This window comes from Bombina bombina, chromosome 1 (genome assembly GCF_027579735.1).
Source record: "Bombina bombina isolate aBomBom1 chromosome 1, aBomBom1.pri, whole genome shotgun sequence".
NCBI classification, from domain to species: Eukaryota; Metazoa; Chordata; class Amphibia; order Anura; family Bombinatoridae; genus Bombina; species Bombina bombina.
Genome location: NC_069499.1, coordinates 984836383 through 984862021, shown reverse-complemented (window position 1 = coordinate 984862021; position 25639 = coordinate 984836383). Strand labels below are relative to the sequence as shown.

The 25639-nt window shown below is 42.0% G+C and overlaps 1 protein-coding gene across 1 annotated transcript in view; it reads right to left on the bottom strand.

Moving 5' to 3' along the window:
* The window catches only part of LOC128662312 (DEP domain-containing mTOR-interacting protein-like), a 50949-nt gene that overhangs the window by 5222 nt on the left and 20088 nt on the right, over positions 1-25639 (bottom strand). The window contains exon 7 of the mRNA XM_053716119.1: positions 19903-19973. Within this exon, the coding sequence (XP_053572094.1) occupies positions 19903-19973 (71 nt within the window). The remainder of the gene's footprint in view (positions 1-19902; positions 19974-25639) is intronic.

The following is a 25639-nucleotide window of genomic DNA, read 5'->3' as shown; positions in this document are numbered from 1 at the left end:
TTTTTTCGCGTCAGTTACTCTGCTGTTGTACTCTGGCTCCATCTTGTGGTTCTCTTGGGAATTTACATGTATATCTGTGAAGCAAGCATTTAAAAACAATAATATAGTAACAATAACAGATTGTGCAAAATATAACTTGTTCAATTCCATAAATGCATTTCAATATTTCTATGTACTATATTGTGTCAGACCCTCATTTGATGGTATGTTCACATAAGTGAGCTCAAAAATAGCAAGATAAATCAAAATCTCTATTAAGACCCTTTGGAAACAAAGTTTCCAATTTGTGGATCCACCACATTTCTTTCTGTTTCAGCAATGTCTCTCTGTCCATGCCATTCCTGGGCACCTTTATTTGCTCAATAATTTGCCATCTCAACTGGCTAATTCCGTGCCCTTTTTCCAGGAAGTGCTTGGACAGAGGGGCTTCCAAGTTCTTGTGTCTTATGTTAGAACGAAGCTGACTCATGCGTTCCCTTGCCTTTTGCGTTGTCTCTCCTAAAAACACCAAAGAATATGGGCATTTGATAAGGTATATAACATATGTTGTTTCGCAGGTATAATACCCATTAATTTCAAACTTTTTACCACTATGTGGATGAAAAAAATTAGAACCTTTTATGATTGAACTACAGCTCATGCAATTTAAGCAGGGAAAACTACCTCTTTGTTTAGTGCCCATCAGGGATTGTTTAAGAACTTTGCCTGGTCCTATATCAGTTCTTAATAGATGGTCCCTAAAGGGGACTGCAATGGGTTCCAATGTTGCCCCATCATACACCAACCTCTTCATGAATGAATTCAAGGAGAAAATGGTATATGAACATGAGACATTTAAACAACACGGAGCAGTGTGGTGGGCTACATTGATTATGCGTTTGGCGTGTGGTGGGGGAGAATTGGAACCCTCAACGGGTTTGTCAATGACCTTAATTCGATGGTGAGGGGACTTCAATTTACTGTCACTTACAGTGAGGAGTCTGTCACTTTTTTAGACACAAGAGTATATAAAACATAATTTATGCTTACCTGATAAATTTATTTCTCTTGTAGTGTAGTCAGTCCACGGGTCATCCATTACTTATGGGATTATATCTCCTTCCCAACAGGAAGTTGCAAGAGGATCACCCAAGCAGAGCTGCTACATAGCTCCTCCCCTCACATGTCATATCCAGTCATTCGACTGAAACAAGACGAGAAAGGAGAAACCATAGGGTGCAGTGGTGACTGGAGTTTAATTAAAATTTAGATCTGCCTTAAAAGACAGGGCGGGCCGTGGACTGACTACACTACAAGAGAAATAAATTTATCAGGTAAGCATAAATTATGTTTTCTCTTGTTAAGTGTAGTCAGTCCACGGGTCATCCATTACTTATGGGATACCAATACCAAAGCTAAAGTACACAGATGATGGGAGGGACAAGGCAGGAACTTTAAACGGAAGGAACCACTGCCTGAAGAACCTTTCTCCCAAAAATAGCCTCCGAAGAAGCAAAAGTGTCAAATTTGTAAAATTTCGAAAAAGTGTGAAGTGAAGACCAAGTTGCAGCCTTGCAAATCTGTTCAACAGAGGCCTCATTCTTAAAGGCCCAGGTGGAAGCCACAGCTCTAGTGGAATGAGCTGTAATTCTTTCAGGAGGCTGCTGTCCAGCAGTCTCATAGGCTAAACGTATTATGCTACGAAGCCAAAAGCAGATAGAGAGGTAGCCGAAGCCTTTTGACCTCTCCTCTGTCCAGAGTAAACGACAAACAGAGAAGAAGTTTGACGAAAATCTTTAGTTGCCTGCAAATAGAACTTCAGGGCACGGACTACGTCCAGATTATGCAAAAGTCGTTCCTTCTTTGAAGAAGGGTTAGGACACAAAGATGGAACAATCTCTTGATTTATATTCCTGTTAGAAACTACCTTAGGTAAGAACCCAGGTTTAGTACGCAGAACTACCTTGTCTGAATGAAAAATTAGATAAGGAGAATCACAATGTAAGGCAGATAACTCAGAGACTCTTCAAGCCGAGGAAATAGCCATCAAAAACAGAACTTTCCAAGAGAACAGCTTGATATCAATGGAATGAAGGGGTTCAAATGGAACACCTTGCAAAACGTTAAGAACTAAGTTTAAGCTCCACGGCAGAGCAACAGTCTTAAACATAGGCTTAATCCTAGCCAAAGCCTGACAAAAAGCCTGAACATCTGGAACTTCTGCCAGACGTTTGTGTAGAAGAATAGACAGAGCCGAAATCTGTCCCTTTAACGAACTAGCAGATAAGCCCTTTTCTAAACCCTCTTGTAGAAAAGACAATATCCTAGGAATCCTAACCTTACTCCATGAGTAACTCTTGGATTCGCACCAATATAAATATTTACGCCATATCTTATGGTAAATTTTTCTGGTAACAGGTTTCCGAGCCTGTATTAAGGTATCAATAACCGACTCCGAGAAGCCACGCTTTGATAGAATCAAGCGTTCAATCTCCATGCAGTCAGCCTCAGAGAAATTAGATTTGGATGGTTGAAAGGACCCTGAATTAGAAGGTCCTGCCTCAGAGGCAGAGACCATGGTGGACAGGACGACATGTCCACTAGGTCTGCATACCAGGTCCTGCGTGGCCACGCAGGCGCTATCAAAATCACAGATGCTCTCTCTTGTTTGATCTTGGCAATCAGTCGAGGCAGCATCGGAAATGGTGGAAACACATAAGCCATGTTGAAGACCCAAGGGGCTGTCAGAGCATCTATCAGCACCGCTCCCGGGTCCCTGGATCTGGATCCGTAACAAGGAAGCTTGGCGTTCTGGCGAGACGCCATGAGATCCAGATCTGGTTTGCCCCAACGATGAATCAGTTGAGCGAAGACCTCCGGATGAAGTTCCCACTCCCCCGGATGAAAAGTCTGGCGACTTAGAAAATCCGCCTCCCAGTTCTCCACGCCTGGGATGTAGATCGCTGACAGGTGGCAAGAGTGGGACTCTGCCCAGCGAATTATCTTTGAGACTTCCAACATCGCTAGGGAACTCCTGGTTCCCCCTTGATGGTTGATGTAAGCCACAGTCGTGATGTTGTCCGACTGAAATCTGATGAACCTCAGAGTTGCTAACTGAGGCCAAGCTAGAAGAGCATTGAATATTGCTCTTAACTCCAGAATATTTATTGGGAGGAGTTTCTCCTCCTGAGTCCATGATCCCTGAGCCTTCAGGGAATTCCAGACTGCGCCCCAACCTAGAAGGCTGGCGTATATGTTGTTACAATCGTCCAATCTGGCCTGCGAAAGGTCATCCCCTTGGACAGATGGGGCCGAGAAAGCCACCATAGAAGAGAATCTCTGGTCTCTTGATCCAGATTTAGTAGAGGGGACAAATCTGAGTAATCCCCATTCCACTGACTGAGCATGCACAACTGCAGTGGTCTGAGATGCAGGCTCGCAAATGGTACTATGTCCATTGCCGCTACCATTAAGCCGATTACTTCCATGCACTGAGCTACTGACGGGTGTGGAATGGAATGAAGGGCACGGCAAGTACTTTGAAGCTTTAATAACCTGGACTCCGTCAGGTAAATTTTCATCTCTATAGAATCTATAAGAGTCCCTAGGAAGGGAACCCTTGTGAGTGGTAATAGAGAACTCTTTTCCACGTTCACCTTCCACCCATGCGACCTCAGAAATGCCAGAACTATCTCTGTATGAGACTTGGCAATTTGAAAACTTGACGCTTGTATCAGAATGTCGTCTAGGTACGGAGCCACTGCTATGCCTCGCGGTCTTAGTACCGCCAGAAGAGAGCCCAGAACCTTTGTAAAAATTCTCGGGCCGTAGCTAACCCGAAGGGAAGAGCTACAAACTGGTAATGCCTGTCTAGGAAGGCAAATCTTAGGTACAGATAATGATCTTTGTGAATCGGTATGTGAAGGTAGGCATCTTTTAAGTCCACTGTGGTCATGTATTGACCCTCTTGGATCATGGGTAGGATGGTTCGAATAGTTTCCATTTTGAATGATGGAACTCTTAGGAATTTAAGATTTTTAGGTCCAAGATTGGTCTGAAGGTTCCCTCTTTCTTGGGGACCACAAACAGATTTGAGTAAAATCCTTGCCCTTGTTCCGTCCGCGAAACTGGGTGGATCACCCCCATTAATAAGAGGTCTTGTACACAGCGTAGAAACGCCTCTTTCTTTATTTGGTTTGCTGATAACCTTGAAAGATGAAATCTCCCTTGTGGAGGAGAAGCTTTGAAGTCCAGAAGGTATCCCTGAGATATGATCTCCAACGCCCAGGGATCCTGGACATCTCTTGCCCAAGCCTGGGCGAAGAGAGATAGTCTGCCCCCCACTAGATCCGTTTCCGGATAGGGGGCCCTCTCTTCATGCTGTCTTAGGGGCAGAAGAAGGTTTTCTGGCCTGCTTGCCCTTGTTCCAGGACTGGTTAACTTTCCAGCCCTGTCTGTAACGAGCAACAGTTCCTTCCTGTTTTGGAGCGGAGGAAGTTGATGCTGCTCCTGTCTTGAAGTTACGAAAGGCGCGAAAATTAGACTGTTTGGCCTTTGATTTGGCCTTGTCCTGAGGAAGAGTAGGACCCTTACCTCCAGTAATGTCAGCAATAATTTCTTTCAAGCCGGGCCCGAATAAGGTCTGCCCTTTGAAAGGAATATTAAGCAATTTAGATTTAGAAGTCACGTCAGCTGACCATTATTTAAGCCATATCGCTCTGCGCGCTTGGATGGCGAATCCAGAGTTCTTAGCCGTTAGTTTGGTTAAATGTACAACAGCATCAGAAACAAATGCGTTAGCTATCTTAAGTGCTTTAAGCTTGTTCATAATCTCATCCAATGGAGCTGTGCGAAAGGCCTCTTCCAGAGACTCAAACCAGAATGCCGCAGCAGCAGTGACAGGCGCAATGCATGCAAGGGGCTGTAAGATAAAACCTTGTTGAACAAACATTTTCTTAAGGTAACCTAATTTTTTATCCATTGGATCTGAAAAAGCACAACTATCCTCCACCGGGATAGTGGTACTCTTAGCCAAAGTAGAAACTGCTCCCTCCACCTTAGGGACCGTCTGCCATAAGTCCCGTGTGGTGGCGTCTATTGGAAACATTTTCCTAAATATAGGAGGGGGGGGAAAAGGGCACACCGGGCCTATCCCACTCCTTGCTAATAATCTCTGTAAGCCTCTTAGGTATAGGAAAAACGTCAGTACACACCTGTACCGCATAGTATCTATCCAGCCTACATAATTTCTCTGGAATTGCAACAGTGTTACAATCATTCAGAGCCGCTAATACCTCCCCTAGCAATACGCGGAGGTTCTCAAGCTTAAATTTAAAATTAGAAATCTCTGAATCCAGTCTCCCTGGATCAGATCCGTCACCCACAGAATGAAGCTCTCCGTCTTCATGTTCTGCAAATTGTGACGCAGTATCGGACATGGCTCTCCCATCATCAGCGCGCTCTGTCCTTAACCCAGAGCAATCGCGCTTGCCTCTTAATTCTGGCAATTTAGATAATACTTCTGTCATAACAGTAGCCATGTCTTGCAAAGTGATTTGTATGGGCCTCTCTGATGTACTTGGCGCCACAATATCACGCACCTCCTGAGCGGGAGGCGAAGGTACTGACACGTGAGGAGAGTTAGTCGGCATAACTTCCCCCTCGTTGTCTGGTGATAATTTCTTTACATGTAAAGATTGACTTTTATTTAAAGTGACATAAATGCATTTACTACACAAATTTCTATGGGGCTCCGCATTGGCCTTCAAACATAGTGAACAAACAGATTCATCTGTGTCAGACATGTTTAAACAGACTAGCAATGAGACTAGCAAGCTTGGAAAATACTTCCAAATAAATTTACAAGCAATATAAAAAACGCTACTGCGTCTTTAAGAAGCACAAAAAGCTGTCACAGTTGAAATAACACTGAACCAAATTAGTTATAGCAACCAAATTTTCACAGTAAATGTATTAAGTTAGCAAAGGATTGCACCCACCAGCAAATGGATGATTAACCCCTTAATACCCAAAAACGGATATCAATTTAACAAATAACGTTTTTATCACAGTCAAACACACTGTCACAGGTCTGCTGTGACTGATTACCTCCCTCAAAATGAATTTTGAAGACCCCTGAGCTCTCTAGAGACGTCCTGGATCATGGAGGATGAAGTAGGAAGACTGTGACTGAATTTTTACTGCGCAAAAAAGCGCTAAAATAGGCCCCCCCACTCATATTACAACAGTGGGAAATCTCAGTTAACTGTTTTTATGCAGAAATAAACGTTAGCCATGTGGAAAAATCATGCCCCAATAAGTTTTATCACCAAGTACCTCACAAAAAACGATTAACATGCCAGTAAACGTTTTGAACATTTTAAAGATTATGAAGTGTTATTAATAAGCCTGCTACCAGTCGCTTTTACTGCAGTTAAGGCTCATACATTACTTCAGTATTAACAGTATTTTCTTAGTCAAATTCCATTCCCTAGAAAAATACTTCAGTGCACGTACACTCATCAGCCTAATACCAGTCGCTACCACTGCATTTAAGGCTGTACTTACATTACATTGGTATCAGCAGTATTTTCTAGTCAATTCCATTCCTTAGAAAAATAATTTACTGCACATACCTCGTTTGCAGGGGGGCCCCGCATGCTATTCCCCTTTCTGAAGTTACCTCACTCCTCAGAATGTGTGAGAAACAGCCAGTTGATCTTAGTTACTTCTGCTAAGATCATAGAAAACGCAGGCAGATTCTTCTTCTAATACTGCCTGAGAACAAACAGCACACTCCGGTGCCATTTAAAATAACAAACTTTTGATTGAAGAAATAAACTAAGTTTTAAAAAACACCACAGACCTCTCACAACAACCTATCTAGTTGAGTTGCAAGAGAATGACTGGATATGACATGTGAGGGGAGGAGCTATGTAGCAGCTCTGCTTGGGTGATCCTCTTGCAACTTCCTGTTGGGAAGGAGATATAATCCCATAAGTAATGGATGACCCGTGGACTGACTACACTTAACAAGAGAAAAATGGCAATACATTACGTTTTGATTTGTATACTAAGGACACGGACAAAAATACGTTATTAAAATATGACAGCTTCCACCCGAAAAAATTAATTAACTCCCTACCCAAGAGTTAACTCCTAAGGGTAAAGAGAATTGTGAGCAGAGAAGAAGATTGTGAGCACAGCATGAGGGAAATGGCAAATAAATTTTTGGATAGGGGTATCCCCCCAATCTAGTTAAAAAATGGAAGAGGTAAAAAATCCTACCCTAAGAAATAAAAAACAGGATCAGGACCATAGGATGATGTTTGTGTCTCAGTATAGCCCACTTAGTGGGGAAATATCAAAAATAATACGCAGGAATTGGCATGTACTGAGAGATTGCAATCAGCAGGTAATACAATTTCAGGAACCACTACTCATGGCCTTTAGGAGAGTAAGAAACAGAGACCATCTAGTAAGAACTGATATAGGACCAGGCAAAGTTCTTAAACAATCCCTGATGGGCACTAAACAAAGAGGTAGTTTTCCCTGCTTAAATTGCATGAGCTGTAGTTCAATCATAAAAGGTTCTAATTTTTTTCATCCACATAGTGGTAAAAAGTTTGAAATTAATGGGTATTATACCTGCGAAACAACATATGTTATGTACCTTATCAAATGCCCATGTTCTTTGGTGTATTTAGGAGAGAACGCAAAAGGCAAGGGAAGGCATGAGTCAGCATCGTTCTAACATAAGACACCAGAAATTGGAAGCCCCTCTGTACAAGCACTTCCTGGAAAAAGGGCACGGAATTAGCCAGTTGAGATGGCAAATTATCAAGCAAATAAAGGTGCCCAGGAATGGCATGGACAGAAAGACATTGCTGAAACAGAAATAAATGTGGTGGATCCACAAATTGGAAACTTTGTTTCCAAAGGATCTTAATAGAGATTTTGATTTATCTTGCTATTTTTGAGCTCACTTATGTGGACATACCATCAAATGAGGGTCTGACACAATATAGTACATAGAAATATTGAAATGCATTTATGGAATTGAACAAGTTATATTTTGCACAATCTGTTATTGTTACTATATTATTGTTTTTAAATGCTTGCTTCACAGATATACATGTAAATTCCCAAGAGAACCACAAGATGGAGCCAGAGTACAACAGCAGAGTAACTGGCTCGAAAAAATGAAGGTTTAAAAACCCCAAGTTCTGATTATTGTGATTTAAGTATTTCACAAATTCTCCTATCTCTTCCACTTTTCCCTTCCAGATGATTATCAAGTCATTGATAAACCTCTGGTAGAATTTTATATTTGATTTCTATGGATTAAATTCGTGAAAGATTTTTTCAAATTCAAAGTTGGTCAGATATAAGTTCGCATATGAGGGGGCAAATTTCGCACCCATAGTGGTGCCTTGATTTTGTACAAAATATACCCCTTCAAAAGTAAAACAGTTATGGCTGAGTAGGAATTTTACCTCATCACATACGAACCCAATATACTTATTGTCATAATTAGTATACAACTTCAACATAGTTTCTAAAGCTTTTAACCTTTTAATGCCGTTATGACGTTCTATTCCGTCATAATTAGACTGGGCTTTAAAGCCGTTATGACGGAATAGAACATCATAACTAATGGCTGTCCTGAAGCCTTCTGTGCTTCAAGGATTTAATCGCGGTCTGGAGGGTGTTCCTAGGATTGTAGGGACGCCCCCCAGATGCGATCCAATAATTTAAATCTTGCGATCGTATGCACGATCGCGTAGTTTCAATTTGTCTACATCGGAACAGTTGTTCCGATGTAGGCACTTTAACCCTGTCACGAAAGGGTTAAACCCTGTTCATGTGGGATACAAGAATATAATGAGGTTACATCTATGGTGAGAAGACTGTCTCCTTTCTCTACCTGTATTGAATCCAACAATCTTAAAGGGACACTGTAACCAAAAATTTTCTTTCGTGATTCAGATTGAGCATGAAATTTTAAGCAACTTTCTAATTTACGTCTGTTATAAAATTTTCTTCATTCTCTTGGTATCTTTATTTGAAATGCAAGAATGTAAGTTTAGATGCCGGCCCATTTTTGGTGAACAACCTGGGTTGTCCTTGCTGATTGGTGGATAAATTCATCCACCAATAAAAAAAAAGTGCTGTCCAGAGTACTGAACCCAAAAAAAGCTTAGATGCCTTCTTTTACAAATAAAGATAGCAAGAGAACGAAGAAAAATTGATAATAGGAGTAAATTAGAAAGTTGCTTAAAATTGCATGCTCTTTCTGAATTACAAAAGAAAGAATTTGGGTTCAGTGTCCCTTTAACAAATGCTTAGTATCCCTTAGATAGGCTGGTGTTATCTGGACTATAGGTTGTAAAATAGTGTCTATAAATGATCCAAGTTTCTCCCCAAGGGTGCCAATTCCAGATATAATTGGACGACCCGGGGGAAGAGACCATAGATTTATGGATTTTAGGTAAGTGTTTAAAAATCGGTATTATCGGAAAATGCACTTTGAGTATATCCCCCCTTTGTTTTGTAATGATTCCCTATTTTATATAAAAATCAAGAAAACAGTTAAATTCACCTACATATCTCTTTGTTGGATTGAACGCCAATCTCTTATATGTTTTACTATCATTTAACTGTCTATGGGCTTCTTCAACATATTGTGACCTGTTCTGTACCACTATGCATCCCCCTTATCAGAGTCCTGTATAATAAGTGGTTTATTATTTTGTAATTTTTTTAAAACACTTTGTTCCCTTTTAGTAAGGTTGTTGCCCATTGTATGTTTGTTGGCCTCTTTCTAGCTGATCTCATCTGCTAATGAGTAAATATCCCGTTCAACCAAGCCCTGGAAAACTTCTATAAAGTCACCCCTCATCTGGATGGGATAGAAATGTTTACCTAAACTATTGTAGTTAATATTGGGGTTACTTAAATTATCTACATTGAATCGTGTACGCTCACTTTCCAATGACAATAAATTGACAGTTTGACATTGATCTTCAAAATTTAAACTGTCTATGTTAATGTCTCCATTAGATGTAATTATATGTCCATCCAGTATACTGCTCTCATTAATATTAACCACAGACCCATTAGAAATTCCTTCTTGGTTGCAGTTCATATTTGCCATTGCAAAGTGTCTTTTTAATGTGAGCTTCCGGGTAAACCTGTTGAAGTCAATCAAGGTTTGAATAAGATTAAAATCTTTACTAGGGGCAAACCCCAAGCCTTTGGATAAAACTGCCGTTTCTGCTGTACTCAAGGGTATGGTAGAAAGGTTCACCACATTGAGATCTTCATTCCCATCATGGGTTGTCCCTGTTATTTCTTCTTGATGTTGGATCCTCTGTTTCTTGTCTGGTTTCTGCTTGGATATCTTGCCGGGGTGACCATATCCTCTGCTGACGGTAATCCGTTTTTTGAAGTATCTCGCTTATTTTTGTGCTGTTCACTCTCATTTCCTGCTGATGTTATTTCAGCTAATGATCTGTGTACTGACCCCTTCTTGGGTTTAACCGACTGCTCCAATATTTGAGAGGTTTCTTTGTCTCCAATCGGAGTGGATGCTCTTGGGCTCTCATCTGATGTGTCAGCTTCAAAGCTGGAAAATGTGACTCTTATTATCCGTTCTCTTTTTACCTTTATTCCTCGTATTGCGCCTGTTCTGATTCCAGTTATATACTACATTCAGTTCGTAAACATTGCAGTCTCTATGATATTTTTTCATTTTCGTTTCTGTTAGTTCATCATCCAGTTTACTAATGGTGGTTAGTGATGTCGCAAACTGAAAATTTTCCATTCACGAAAGGCGAACGCGAACGTCCGCAACTGTTCGCGAACGGGAGAACCGCCATTGACTTCAATAGGCAGGCAAATTTTAAAACCCACAGGGACTCTTTCTGGCCACAATAGTGATGGAAAAGTTGTTTCAAGGGGACTAACACCTGGACTGTGGCATGCCGGAGGGGGATCCATGGCAAAACTCCCACGTAAAATTACATAGTTGATGCAGAGTCTGGTTTTAAGCCATAAAGGGCATAAATTACCTAACATTCCTAAATTGTTTGGAATAACGTGCTTTAAAACATCAGGTATGATGTTGTATCGATCAGGTAGTGTAAGGGTTACGCCCGCTTCACAGTGACAGACCAAACTCCCCGTTTAACGCACCGCAAACCATCCATTTGCACAACCACGAGATAGATAGATTTGATAGATACATAGATTAGATAGATCAATAGATGCAATATACATTTGATAGATACGATAGATAGATTTGATAGATAAATAGATAGATTTGATAGATAGATAATGGCATGGATTTCAGGAGCCGGGAGATGGAAAAAGATGCTTGGTCGGTCCTCCTACTTCAAATTTGGGGCCCTGTGCGTGCAATCTACTGTGCCACCAGATATGAGTGGTGTGTTAAGTAGTACTATTCTGATCAGTTTAATACCCGTTACGCCCCCTATCAGGGGTCGTGTATATGGCATGGATTTTAGGAACCGGGAGATGGAAAAAGATGCTTGGTCGATCCTCCTACTTCAAATTTGGGGCACTGCGCGTGCAATCTACTGTGCCACCAGATATGAGTGGTGTGGTTTTTGAAGTCACAGTGCAGAACCAGAGGCCAGAAAAATTTGGCATGTATTGTACACATGCCTGAAAAATTAGGTATTGTTGCAGCCGCTGCTGTAGCAGCGGCCAGAAAAATTGATGTTTGTTTCCCAGGCAGAAAGCGCCCTAAAACATTGCGGCTTGAACCGTAGTTGGTGGCGGATAAGTCACGCAAGTCATCCGGCATTCGAAGATAAAATACAGCAGCGTGTGGACCATTTTTAGCCCAAGGCAGCTCATCTCATCAGGCCTTTTTTAGTCAAATGTATCGCCCAATGTTAGTCCCTTCGGGATCCATCCCTCATTCATCTTAATAAAGGTGAGGTAATCTAGACTTTTTTGACCTAGGCGACTTCTCTTCTCAGTGACAATACCTCCTGCTGCACTGAAGGTCCTTTCTGACAGGACACTTGAAGCGGGGCAGGCCAGAAGTTCTATCGCAAATTGGGATAGCTCAGGCCACAGGTCAAGCCTGCACACCCAGTAGTCAAGGGGTTCATCGCTCCTCAGAGAGTGTCGAGATCTGCCGTTAAGGTGAAGTAGTCTGCTACCTGTCGGTCGAGTCGTTCTCTGAGGGTGGACCCCGAAGGGCTGTGGCGATGCATAGGACTTAAAAAGCTCTGCATGTCCTCCATCAACAACACGTCTGTAAAGCGTCCTGTCCTTGCCGGCGTGGTCGTTGGAGTCGGAGGATTACTTTCACCTCTTCCCCTGTTAGATTCCCGTTGTGCTGTGACATCACCCTTATACGTTGTGTAAAGCATACTTTTTAATTTATTTTGGAACTGCTGCATCCTTTCCGACTTGCAGTAATTCGGTAACACTTCAGGCACTTTATGCTTATACCGGGGGTCTAGTAGCGTACCTGTACACCCAGTACAGGTAGCTCTCCTTCAGCTTTTTTATACGAGGGTCCCTCAACAGGCACGACAGCATGAAGGACCCCATTTGCACAAGGTTGGATGCTGAGCTACTCATGTCCCGTTCCTCGTCCTCAGTGATCTCACTGAAGGTATCTTCTTCCCCCCAGCCACGTACAACACCACGGGTACCAGATAGGTGACAACGAGCACCCTGGGATGCCTGTTGTAGTTGGTCTTCCTCCTCCTCAAAGCCACATTCCTCCTCTGACTCCTCTTCCTCACAATCCTCTTCCAGCGTTGCCACAGGTCCAGCAAGCGAAGCTGATAAGGCTGTTTCTGGTGGTGATGGTGACCACAACTCTTCCTCTTCACGCTCATCTACGGCCTGATCCAGCACTCTTCGCAGGGCACGCTCCAGGAAGGAAACAAATGGTATGATGTCGCTGATGGTGCCTTCGTTGCGACTGACTAGGTTTGTCACCTCCTCAAAAGGACGCATGAGCGCCCAGTAACGTGGCAAAAAAATTCCCAGCTCCCCAGAGGCTGTCCTAGCACTCCGGTCATACAAATACTCGTTAACAGCTTTTTCTTGTTGGAGCAGGCGGTCGAACATTAGGAGTGTTGAATTCCAACATGTCGGGCTGTCGCAAATCAAGCGCCTCACTGGCATGTTGTTTAGCCACTGGATATCAGAAAAGTGCGCCATGGCCGTCTAGGAACGCCTGAAATGGCCACATACCTTCCTGGCCTGCTTCAGGACGCCCTGTAAGCCTGGGTACTTATGCACAAAGCGTTGTACGATCAGATTACACACATGTGTCAACTTGCCCAATTTCAATGCAGCCACCAAATTACTTCCGTTGTCAGAAACCACTTTGCCGATCTCCAGTTAGTGCGGAGTCAGCCACTGATCCACCTGTGCGTTCAGGGCGAACAGGAATGCTGGTCCGGTGTGAATCTCTGCTTTCAGGCAAGTCAACCCCAAGATGGCGTGACACTGCCGTATCCGGGATGTGGAATAGTACCTGGGGAGCTGGGGGGGTGCCGTTGATGTGGAGCAAGACGCAGCAGAAGAGGACTCAGCCGAGGAGGTTATGGAAGAGGATGGAGTAGGAGGAGTAGAGGAGGTGGCAGCAGGCCTGACTGCAAGTCGTGGCGGTGTCACCAACTCCTCTGCAGAGCCACGCATTCCATGCTTGTCAAACGTCAGCAGGTTTACCCAATGCACAGTGTAGGTGATATACCTGCCCTGACCATGCTTTGCAGACCAGCTATCAGTGGTCAGATGGACCCTTGCCCCAACACTGTGTGCCAGACATGCCATTACTACCTTTCGCACAATCGAGTACAGGTTGGGGATTGCCTTTTGTGAAAAGAAATTTCGGCCGGGTACCTTCCACTGCGGTGTCCCAATAGCTACAAATGTTTTCTTTCATACAGGTGGTCAGAGTCTACGATCCATTACTTCTGGTAATACCCAAGCTGTGGAATCCACGAGTAATAACGTAAAGGGAACAATTTAAAAACATATTTTTCACTGATAAATTAAATCCCCAATCCCCCCAATTTTTTTTTTAATGCACTTAAAATAAATAAAAAACCGGCAACTGCCAGAAGAACCCTTTCTACCAAAGGCAGCTTCAGAAGAAGTCAAAACATATATATTTTAGAATTTAGTAAAAGTATCCAAAGAAGGCCAAGTAGCTGCATTACAAATCTGATCAATTGAAGCTTCATTCTTGAAAGCCCAAGAAGTGTCAACTGACCTAGTAGAATTAGCAGTAATCTGTTGCGGTAGAGGCTGAGCTGCCTCCAAGTAAGCTTTGTGAATAAAAAGTTTTAACTAAGGACAAAGAAAAAGCTAACTTTCTGACTTTGGAAGTCTGTCTTAAGTCCTTAGGGCATTGTATTATTACATTGATGCTACTAAAAACATTGAAAGAATGCAAAGGATTAGGACACAAAGAATGAACAATAATCTCTCTGTTAATGTTGTCAACAACCTTAGGCAAAAAAAAACATATGATGTCCATAAAACAGCCTTATCCTGATGATAAATCAGATAAAGGAGGTTCACAGGAAAGAGCAAATAACTCAAAAACTCTTCTGGCAAAGAAATAGCACTATCAAAGAAAGTAGTATAATGTCCAATTTATGCATATTTTCCAAAAGGAGGAGCCTATATCATAGTAGATCTTTCAGCGCAACAAAAAAGGCCAACGGTGAGGCTAAATTTAAAGTACACACATGAGCACTCAGAGCAGCCCATTAGATGAGACCCCAGCAATGCCACACACCATGACAGAACATGGCGGCCCCCACACAGCAACTCTCGATGGAGAGGCTTACCCCACACACCAAACCAGTGGCCGAAACCCAAAGACTTATTGGGTGCATAAATGCATACATGGCAAAAATGCCCTGGTGCTATAAACCACTGACAAGTAGGAACATACTCAGAAACACAGTTTGGGGAGATATTCCCAGCTCTGACCACCTTCTGGCTGGACAGTACTAGGAAGAGGAAGGGGTGGTGCTTGGGAGTTATTTTCATAGAGGAAGGGGAGTGGTTGGTTCTGTCTACGGCCCTTGGGTGGGGGGGGGGGCTTTTCACTGGTAATTATTACCAGGGAGGGCCAAGATAGTTTAATGTCCAATTTATGCATAGGTTCAAAAGGAGGAGCCTGCAAAACCCTTAACACCAGGTTAAGATTACATATTGGAGAGATAGGCTTGATAACGGTTTTAAAGGAACAGTCTACACCAAAATTGTTAATGTTTAAAAAGATAAATAACCCCTTTACTACACATTACCCAGCTTTCAACAACCAACATTGTGATATTAACAAATTTGCCTGCCTGTATCTAAGCCACTACAGACAGCCTCTTATCACATGCTTTTTTATTAGCTTTTCACAAGAGTGCTAATTCACGCGAGTCATATAGATAACCTTGTGCTCTCTTCCATGGAGTTGCGCAGGACACAGCACTAATTGGCTAAAATGCAAGTCAATAGATAATAAATAAATAGCAATGTGATAAGGGGGCTGTCAGAAGAGGCTTAGATACAAAGTAATCACAGAGGTAAAAAGTAAATTAAAGTGAAGGTAAACTTACCTTGTTTTCAATCTCTTATATAGTAATATCTCCCAAATAAATATGACTTTCATTCATCAATTTGTCTAATTTGGCTTGTAAGTAAACTTATTGCCATTGTAAAACATTTTCTGTTTTTTTGTTTTTTTTTCTATGTTGGTCACGTTTGTTTTTTAACCAATTGAAAATCTGGCCGTTAGGCGGCCGTCACCCTTTATACTCCCCATTGCTCTTATGCGCATGCTGTATTACTTGTTTCAGAAGCTAGGAATCCATGCTCGCTCCCGTTTCGTGAATGTGCATTGGTTGGTGTCTATGAATTCCAACACTACGTCATCGGCTGCTTACAGAACGCTCCGATACGGACAAGCACAGCACTTGACTTCTAAAACTTTCACATTAAAATCAAAGATCAGAATTATCAGCATTTGAAAATCAGTACACATGCGCATAATAGAGTGAGATTGCCGATTAGCGCATACGCAGTTCAACTGAGCATCGCAAACGCGCTTTTGAGAGACGTATAGAGCGGGTGGGACCGCTCTATACGCCAGAGACAAAAAAAAAACAGGAAATAGGGTTTGGGAGGAGTCATAACGGTACAGATTTTTATATTTAGGAAAAATATAAAATCAATTGAGAAAATAATTTAGCCATTAGCTTAAGGTAATATTAGCAAATCTAATAAGGTCTTGGAATTGCAAAAACTTTACCTTAACATTAATATAAACATGTTGGTTGTGCAAAACTGGGTAATGGGTAATAAAGGGATTATCTTTTTAAACAATAACATTTTGGAAGTGGACTGTCCCTTTAATACGAACCACATCCTGAACAAAACTATGAATACTAGGAAGATAAGCAATCTTTCTGTGGAACATGACAAACAGCAGAAATCTGCCCCTTTATTTCCTGGTGTATAGATTATGATTTTTCTTGGACTAACTTCCAGTTCTCTAAAGGCCTTACAGACCTTGTGATAGATCTTCCTAGTTACGTGTTTACGAGTCTGAATTAAGGTTTAAATCACAAAATCAGAGAAAATCCTATGTTGAGACTAAGCTTTCAAATTCCAGGCCATTAAGTTCAGAGACTTGAGATCTGGATGGAAAAAAAGACCTTGGGACAATAAAATCTGATCACAGAGGAAGAAGCCAAGGAGGGCAACTGGACATCTGAACCAGATCTGGTTACCAAATCCTGCGGGGCCAAACAGGATTACAGACAACTTATCTAACCTTATCTTGGAAAAAGAACCAGATGTGGAAACAAATAAGCAGGCTGAGAAGGCCAGGGAACTACTACAGCATCAACTAACTCTGCCTGAGAATCTCTGGACCTCGCAAAATACTTGGGAAGTTTGTTGCTCAAATAAGAGGCCATCAGATCTATTTCTCACAGACCCCAAATAGCCACAATCTAATTGAACACATCCTGGTGAAGAGACCACTCCACTGAATGCAGAGACTGACAACTGAGAAAATCTGCCCCCTAGTTATTCACTATGAATTACAAAGACTAGACACAAATTGATTTCTGCCCAGGAGAGAATCCAAGACACCTCCATCATTGCCAAGGAACTGCAAGCTCCCCCGATGGTTGACATAAGCTATTGCAGTGACATTATCTGTCTGGAAATGGAGATAATACTCCATCTTCAAAAGAGGCCAAGCTTGAAGGGCTCTGAAAATTGCAACGAGTTTTAGAACATTGATTGTTAACCTTGCCAACCACGGATCCCAAACTCCCTGTGTGGTCACTGACCAGCAAACAGCTCCCCAACCTGAGAGACTTGCATCTGCAGTGATCAAAGTCCAAGTAGGATGAGCAAACAATGATCTTGCCACCAAATTAGAGACTGACTTGTACTGGAAATCTAAAAATATCATTTGAGACAGCCAAGTATAATCCCTGCACCATAGACGCAACATACAAAGGGCATCATATGAAATTGAGAAAAAGGAACTGCATCTGAGGCTGCAATAATGGATAACAGGATTTTCATACACAGAGCCAATGAAGGTTCAGACAAGCTGAAACCAATTTTAACGTTCTCTACTCTGTTAGAGAAAGACTCATGGATACTGAATCTATTTGAAAACCCAAGAAAGTTAGCTTTGTCTAATGAACCAAAATACTCTTTAGAAAATTGATCCTCCAACCATGCTGTTGAAGAAACAGAAAGTCAGTTGGTGTGAGATTCTGCTAAAGGAAAAGATGGAGCTTGAATCAAGATGTCATCCAGGTATGGAAACACTGAAATACCCGGAGACCTGGTCACACACACAAAAGGGCACCCAGAAATTTTGTGAATATTCTTGGAGTTGTAGCCAGACCAGGTAGAGCAACAAACTGAAAAAATGCCTGTCCAGAAAGGCAAACCTCAGAAACTAGACTCTTAAGCAAACCCAAAAGTTATGCACTAGCAGAGTCTTCAGAATACTGCCCTGAAAGACTAGACTACCAGTAAGTAGAAGCAGCAGCTACATAACCAATAGAAACTGCTGACCTGAGAATATAACCTGCATGTAAAAAGGCCCTTCTATGAAAAGACTAACTTTCTGTCTAAAGGGTATTTAACAGAAGTACTGTGTTCTAAAGGAATAGAAGTATGTTTAGCCACAGTGGAAATGGCCCCATCCACCTTGGGAACCATTTCCCATAAATCTAAATTAGCAGCAGGTAAAAGGATATAACTTTTAAACCTTACAGCCCTAGAAATCATGTCAGAGACAGCATCAGGTACAGGGAAAACCCCAGGGAGATTAACGACAGTCTTGAAAACTGAATTTAAACAATTACATGGCTTATCAGAAATTTTATGATCTTTAATCCTTAAAGTTATTAAGACCCAGAGTAAACGTCACCATCTGAAGACAAAAACGGTATCCCTGGTCTCAGGGCACAAAGCACTTGTAGAAGATAAAATCTGAACTGACCTTTTACGCTTGTTTGTTTTTGGGAGAGCTAGATTGGACTGATTACATTAACAAATCAAAACATGAGTCACATAAATGATCTGGAGAAGGCACTTCAGCTTTCTTACAATAAGCACACCTAATAATTGTAAAAAGGTGTTCAGTTGACTCAGTTTCTTGGGTAGATTTAGGAACAGAATTTGACTGCTACATTATAGCATATGGCAAAGCAATGCAATAAAACACTATAATCCCCTTAAAAAGCTCTTGAGTAATGGAAATCCCCTCCTAAGAAACTTTTAAAAATTGACTCACAGGTACAATGTGCACTAAGCCAAACTGCAAAACAAAGTAGGAGAAATTAACATTGAAACCAAAGACAGATAACACTCCTTAGTGCGTGCAGAAAGCTTTACAACTAAAAAGGGAATTTTGTGCAGCAAAACCCAACGTTTACATAACCTAGAACGAACGTGCGCTAACCCGACATGCGTAAACTGACACATGAAAAAAATAAAACAGAGAAAGACTAAATGGATGTGCGCTAACTCAACAAGCGTTAACCAAACGTAAGTAAAACAGAGGCTGACGTGCGAAAAAACAAAGTGCGCTAAAAAAAGCAGAGCCGTGCAAAACGGCAAGGGAACAGCGAAAACGATCTGTCCCAAGGAGAGATATATATATATATAGTGCACAAAACATAGCTATACGAGTGTCTAGATGTTAATAAAATGATATTTACCAGTAGACACTCGTCCACTAGCAAGCAAGCAGCAGACATATCAGCATAGGTTATGAGATAGCATTATATTGTAGATCTATAAAAAGGGAGGCAAAAGACAAGTCCCTGCTACAAGTTAGAGGGTTTATGAAAAATGGAGGTTAAAAAAAGAATCATAAACCCCATATACATCCTTTTGACAAGCACTGTAATCTAAGGGGAAACCGGGCCTCAATATACACTGAAAACCCCTTTCTGTCTTCACTCTTTAACTACCTCCAGCGAAGGCAAAGTAAAGACCAAGGTATGTGTAGGGTGAACAGGTTTTATAGAGCTCTTGGGGTTTGGGAATGTTTGCCTCCTCCAAGAGTAAAGGATCCTGGACTCTCACCACTGGTATGAAAAATTCTTAGTTCAAGTATGCATGAAAAAAAAAAATTGTATTGAATGTACGAAAATGTCAAAATAACAAAGTACTTAACTTCCCAGAATACTTCGTAAAATGACTGAAATGTTTATTTTTTTCTTCTTTAGTAAATCTGAAGTTTTAATCAAATATCTCAAATCCCTCTATGTTGGTGAAATGTATAGCCATTCACTCCTCATGCATAAAATTGTGACAACCAACTTCTCATGCATGTGAAAACCTGTGCCAAGGGCTTTTCTCCTATTTAGTACTCACATTTAAGGTTTTCCTGATGAAGGGGGCTCCTGGTGCCAACAGCTCCTCAATAGAAACCGGCCTTTTTAACACTTGGAGAAAAAAACGCACAAAAAATAAATTTTAATAAACATACTTGCACATCTACAGGTGAAACTCGAAAAATTTGAATATTGTGCAAAAGTTAATTTCACTAATGCAACCTAAAAAAGGTGAAACTAATATATGAGATAGACTCATTACATGCAAAGCAAGTTCAAGCCGTGATTTGTCATAATTGTGATGATTATGGCTTACAGCTCATGAAAACCCCAAATCCACAATCTCAGAAAATTAGAATATTGTGAAAAGGTGCAATATTCTAGGCTCAAAGTGTCCCTTTCTAATCAGCTAATTAAGTCATAACACCTGCAAATGGTTCCTGAGCCTTTTAAATGGTCTCTCAGTCTGGTTCAGTAGGAATCAAAATCATGGGAAAGCCTGCTGACCTGACAGTTGTGCAGAAAACCATAATTGACACCCTCCATAAGGAGGGAAAGCCTCAAAAGGTAATTGCAAAAGAAGTTGGATGTTCCCAAAGTGCTGTATCAAAGCACATTAATAGAAAGTTATGTGGAAGGGAAAAGTGTGGAAGAAAAAGGTGCACAAGCAGCAGGGATGACCGCAGCCTGGAGAGAATTGTCAGGAAAAGGCCATTCAAGTGTTGGGGACTTTCACAAGGAGTGGACTGAGGCTGGAGTCAGTGCATCAAGAGTCACCACACACAGATGGATCCTGGACATGGGCTTCAAATGTCGTATTCCTCTTGTCAAGCCTCTCCTGAACAACAAACAATGTCAGAAGCGTCTTACCTGGACTAAAGAAAAACAGACCTGGTCTGTTGCTCAGTGGTCCAAAGTCCTCTTTTCTGATGAGAGCAAATTTTGAATCTCATTTGAAAACCAAGGACCCAGAGTATGGAGGAAGAATGGAGAGGCACACACTGCAAGATGCTTGAAGTCCAGTGTGAAGTTTCCACAGTCTGTGTTGATTTGGGGAGCCATGTCATCTGCTGGTGTTGGTCCACTGTGCTTCATTAAGTCCAGGGTCAATGCAGCCGTCTACCAGGAGATTTTGGAGCACTTCATGCTTCCTTCCGCAGACGAGCTCTATGGGGATGCAAACTTCATTTTCCAGCAGGACTTTGCACCTGCCCACACTGCCAAAAGCACAAAAACCTGGTTCAATTACCGTGGGATTACTGTGCTTGATTAGCCAGCAAACTCGCCTGACCTGAACCCCATAGAGAATCTATGGGGCATTGCCAAGAGAAAGATGAGAGACATGAGACTGAACAATGCAGAAGAGCTGAAGGCAGCTATTGAAGCATCCCGGTCTTCCATAACACCTCTGTAGTGCCACACGCTGAAAGCTTCCATGCCACGCCGCATTGAGGCAGTAATTGCTGCAAAAGGGGCCCAAACCAAGTACATCCAGTATGCATGCTTATACTTTTCAGAGGTCTGATATTGTTCTATGTACAATCCTTGTTTTATTATTATTGCATGTAGTAAGAAAATTTATGCTTGCCTGATAAATGTATTTCTTTTTTGACACGAGTCCACGGATCATCTTAAATTACTAATGGGATCCAATACCCAAGCTAGAGTACACAGATGATACGGGAGGGACAAGACAGGGCACCTAAACGGAAGGCACCACTGCTTGAAGAACCTTTATCCCAAAAGCAGCCAGCTTTTGGGATCAGCAGGAGGTCAGCAAAGAGCACCACAGCAGAGCTGTTAAATAGCTCCCCCCTTCCCTCCCACTCCAGTCATTCGACCGAAGTTAAGGAAAGAAAGGAAAAGCCAAGGTGCAGGTGTCTGAATTTTATAATAACCAACAACCTGTCTTACAAGAACAGGGCAGGCCCTGGACTCATAGTGTCAAAAAAGAAATAAATTTATCAGGTAAGCATAAATTTTCTTTTTTAAGACATGATGAGTCCACGGATCATCTTAATTACTAATGGGATCCAATACCCAAGCTAGAGTACACAGATGATACGGGAGGGACAAGACAGGGCACCTAAACGGAAGGCACCACTGCTTGAAGAACCTTTATCCCAAAAGCAGCCTCAGCCGAGGCAAAAGTGTCAAATTTACAGAATTTTGAAAAAGTGTGAAGAGAGGACCAAGTTGCAGCCTTGCAAATCTGTTCCACAGAAGCTTCATTTTTGAATGCCCATGAGGAAGCAACAGCCCTCGTGGAATGAGCCGTAACCTTCTCGGGAGGCTGCTGTCCAGCAGTTTCATATGCAAAACGTATGATACCTTTCAGCCAAAAAGAGAGAGAGAAGTAGCCGTAGCTTTCTGTCCCTTACGTTTTCCTGAGAAAATCACAAACAAAGAAGAAGACTGACGAAAGTCCTTAGTCACCTGCAGGTAAAACTTTAAAGCACGGACCACATCCTGAGAAGAAGGATTAAGACACAAAGAAGGAACAACAATCTCCTGATTAATTATTCCTATCGGAAACAACCTTAGGAAGAAATCCTAGTTTTGTACGTAAAACCACCTTATCTGAATGGAAAATAAGATAAGGAGACTCATACTGCAATACTGAGAGCTCTGATACTCTACGAGCAGAAGAAATAGCAACAAGAAACAAAACCTTCCAAGATAACAACTTAAAATCTAAGGAATGCCTAGGCTCAAATGGAGCCCCTTGAAAAACTCTAGAACTAAAGTAAGACTCCATGGAGGAGTAACTGGTTTGAAAACAGGCCTGATCCTGACCAAGGCCTGACAAAATGATTGTTAATCTGGGACATCCGCCAGACGTTTGTGTAACAAAATAGATAAGGCCGAGATTTGACCCTTTAAAGAACTCGTCGATAAACCCTTCTCCAAACCTTCTTGGAGAAAGGACAAAATTCTAGGAATCCTAACTCTATTCCATGAGTAGCCCTTAGATTCACACCAATAGAGATATTTACGCCAAATCTTATGGTAAATCCTTCTAGTCACAGGCTTACAAGCCTGAATCATGGTCTCTACGACCAAGTCAGAAAACCCCCGCTTGGATAAAATTAAGCATTCAATCTCCAAGCAGTCAGCTTCAGAGAAACTAGATTTGGGTGAAGGAAGGGCCCTTGAATCAGAAGGTCCTTCCTCAACGGAAGTCTCCAGGGCGGCAGGGATGCCATCTCCACCAGATCTGCGTACCAAATCCAGCGAGGCTATGCCGGTGAGGATCACTGAGGCCCTTTCCTGTTTGATTTGAGCAATTATCCAAGGAAGAAGAACAAACGGAGGAAATAGGTATGCTAGACTGAAGTTCCAAGGAACCGCCAGAGCATCTATAAGTTCCGCCTGGGGGTCCCTGAACCTTGACCCGTATCTAGGGAGCTTGGCATTCTGTCGAGATGGCATGAGATCCAATTCCTGCTGACCCCAATTGAGAATCAGGTTGGAGAACATTTATGGATGGAGCTCCCACTCTCCCGGATGAAAAGTCTGCCATCGCTAAGGAACTCATCGTTCCTCCCTGATAATTGATGTAAGCCACTGTAGTTATGTTGTCCGACTGGAACCTGATAAACTGGAGCGTGGCTAACTGAGGCTAGGACAGGAGAGCATTGTAGATCGCTCTCAGTTCCAGAATGTTTATAGGAAGAAGAACAGACCCTGAACCTTTAGGGAGCCCCAGACTGCTCCCCACCCCAGAAGGCTGGCGTCCGTTGTCACAATCACCCAAGATGGTCTGTGAAAGCAGGTTCCCTGGAAAAAATGATCCATAGACAAACACCATTGAAGAGAGTCCCTTGTCTCCTGGTCCAGAGTTATTCGAGGAGACAAGTCTGCATAGTCTCCGGTCCATTGTCTGAGCATGCTTAACTGCAGAGGTCTGAGGTGGAACCGAGCAAATGGGATGATGTCCATTGCCGCTACGGGAGTCTATTATTGTTCCCAAGAAGGTGACCCTTGTGTCTGGAACTAGGGAACTCTTTTCCAAATGTATCTTCCACCCATGAGTTCTCAGGAAGGATAACACTATGTCAGTGTGGGATCTTGCTTGCTGAAAAGATGGTGCCTGGATTAGAATATCGTCTAACAGCGATCGCAGAACCTTTGTGAAAATTCTGGGAGCAGTGGCCAGCCCGAAAGGAAGAGCCATGAATTGGAAGTGCTTGTCCTGGAAGGCAAACCTTAATAACCTGTGATGATCCCTGTGAATCGGAACATGTAGGTACGCATCCTTTAAATCCACAGTTGTCATAAATTGACCCTCCTGGATTAAGGGAAGAATGGAACGAATAGTTTCCATCTTGAAGGACGGAACCCTTAGAGATTTGTTTAGACTCTTGAGGTCTAAAATTGGTTTGAAGGTTCCCTCTTTTTTTGGGAACCACGAACAGATTGGAATAAAAACCCTGCCCCTGTTCCAGTACTGGAACAGGAACAATCACTCCCAGGGCAGAGGTCTCTTACGCAACGTAAGAACGCCTCTCTCTTTGTCTGGTTTGCAGATAACCTTGAAAGTAGAAACCTGCCTCTGGGAGAAAAACTTTTGGACTCTAGTTTGTATCCCTGGGACACAATCTCTATTGCCCAGGGATCCTGAACCCAAACCCGAGCGAAGGAGAGTCTGCCCCCTACAAGATCCGGTCCCGGATCGGGGGCATGCCCTTCATGTTGTCTTGGATTCAATTGTAGGCTTCTTGGACTGCTTTCCCATAGTCCAAGATTGGTTAGGTCTCCATGCAGGTTTAGATTGTTCCAAGTTATTTCTCTTATCCTGAGGGAGGGAAAAGTCCTTATATCCCGTAATATCTGAGTTATTTCCATCAAACCAGGTCCTTCCCTTGTAAGGATCCCCAAGGTTTAGACTTAGATGAGACATCCGCAGACCAGGATCTTAATCCTAATACTCTGCGGATTATTATAGGAAGCTTGAAAACTTAACTTCCCCTGAAGGCAAGCCTCTGAAGAGAATAAGTTGGTTAACTTCAAGGCCCATATCCAGTCCTGGATAGATAGATATATTATTTATATTGCCACACTAGTAATGTGAACATTGCATGTAGTCGTTGTAAACCCTAGTGTAGATACGTTATTATACCTCCTGGGAACCGTCAGCCAAGACTCCTCAATAGAGTCTGGCACCAGAAACATCCATTAAAGTTAGGAGGAAAAAAGGGTACCCGATTTCTGGTACCAGAAATTACGTACACCTTGGAGGGCACATCAAAAAAAAAAATCGTATAGCTTTACTGTACGGGTTAGGGTCGACTACGCTAGAAAGTCGGAGTCGTTCAGATAGTTAAAACCTCCATAGGGAACAAATGGAGGTGTTCAAGCTTAAATTACTTCATTATTAGATAAAGGAATTACCCAGACAGAGTCTGAGATTTTCTCCCCTTATATACTACCAAAGTATATTCCCTATAGGTTACAGGGAAGAAACATTCGGAATAGCATCTTGCAAGTAACTCCAAATGGAGTTAGTGAGGAATCGCAGGGCACTGCATGTGTGGGCTATAAAAATTTATTAACATTTGAGGAGATTTTTTTTTTTTTTTTTTTAATCCCTATAGTTCTCATAACATAATGAACAAAGAAAAGGATTTGAGGATCCACACTTGCTACAAAAAACATAAGGTGACACTTCTGTAGGGTCTCTTGAACCAAACTGACTCACATATGAAGCATATTCAAATAAAAGACTTAACTTTTTTAATTAAATTGAAACACAATGTTCATGTGCCTTTAAAGAT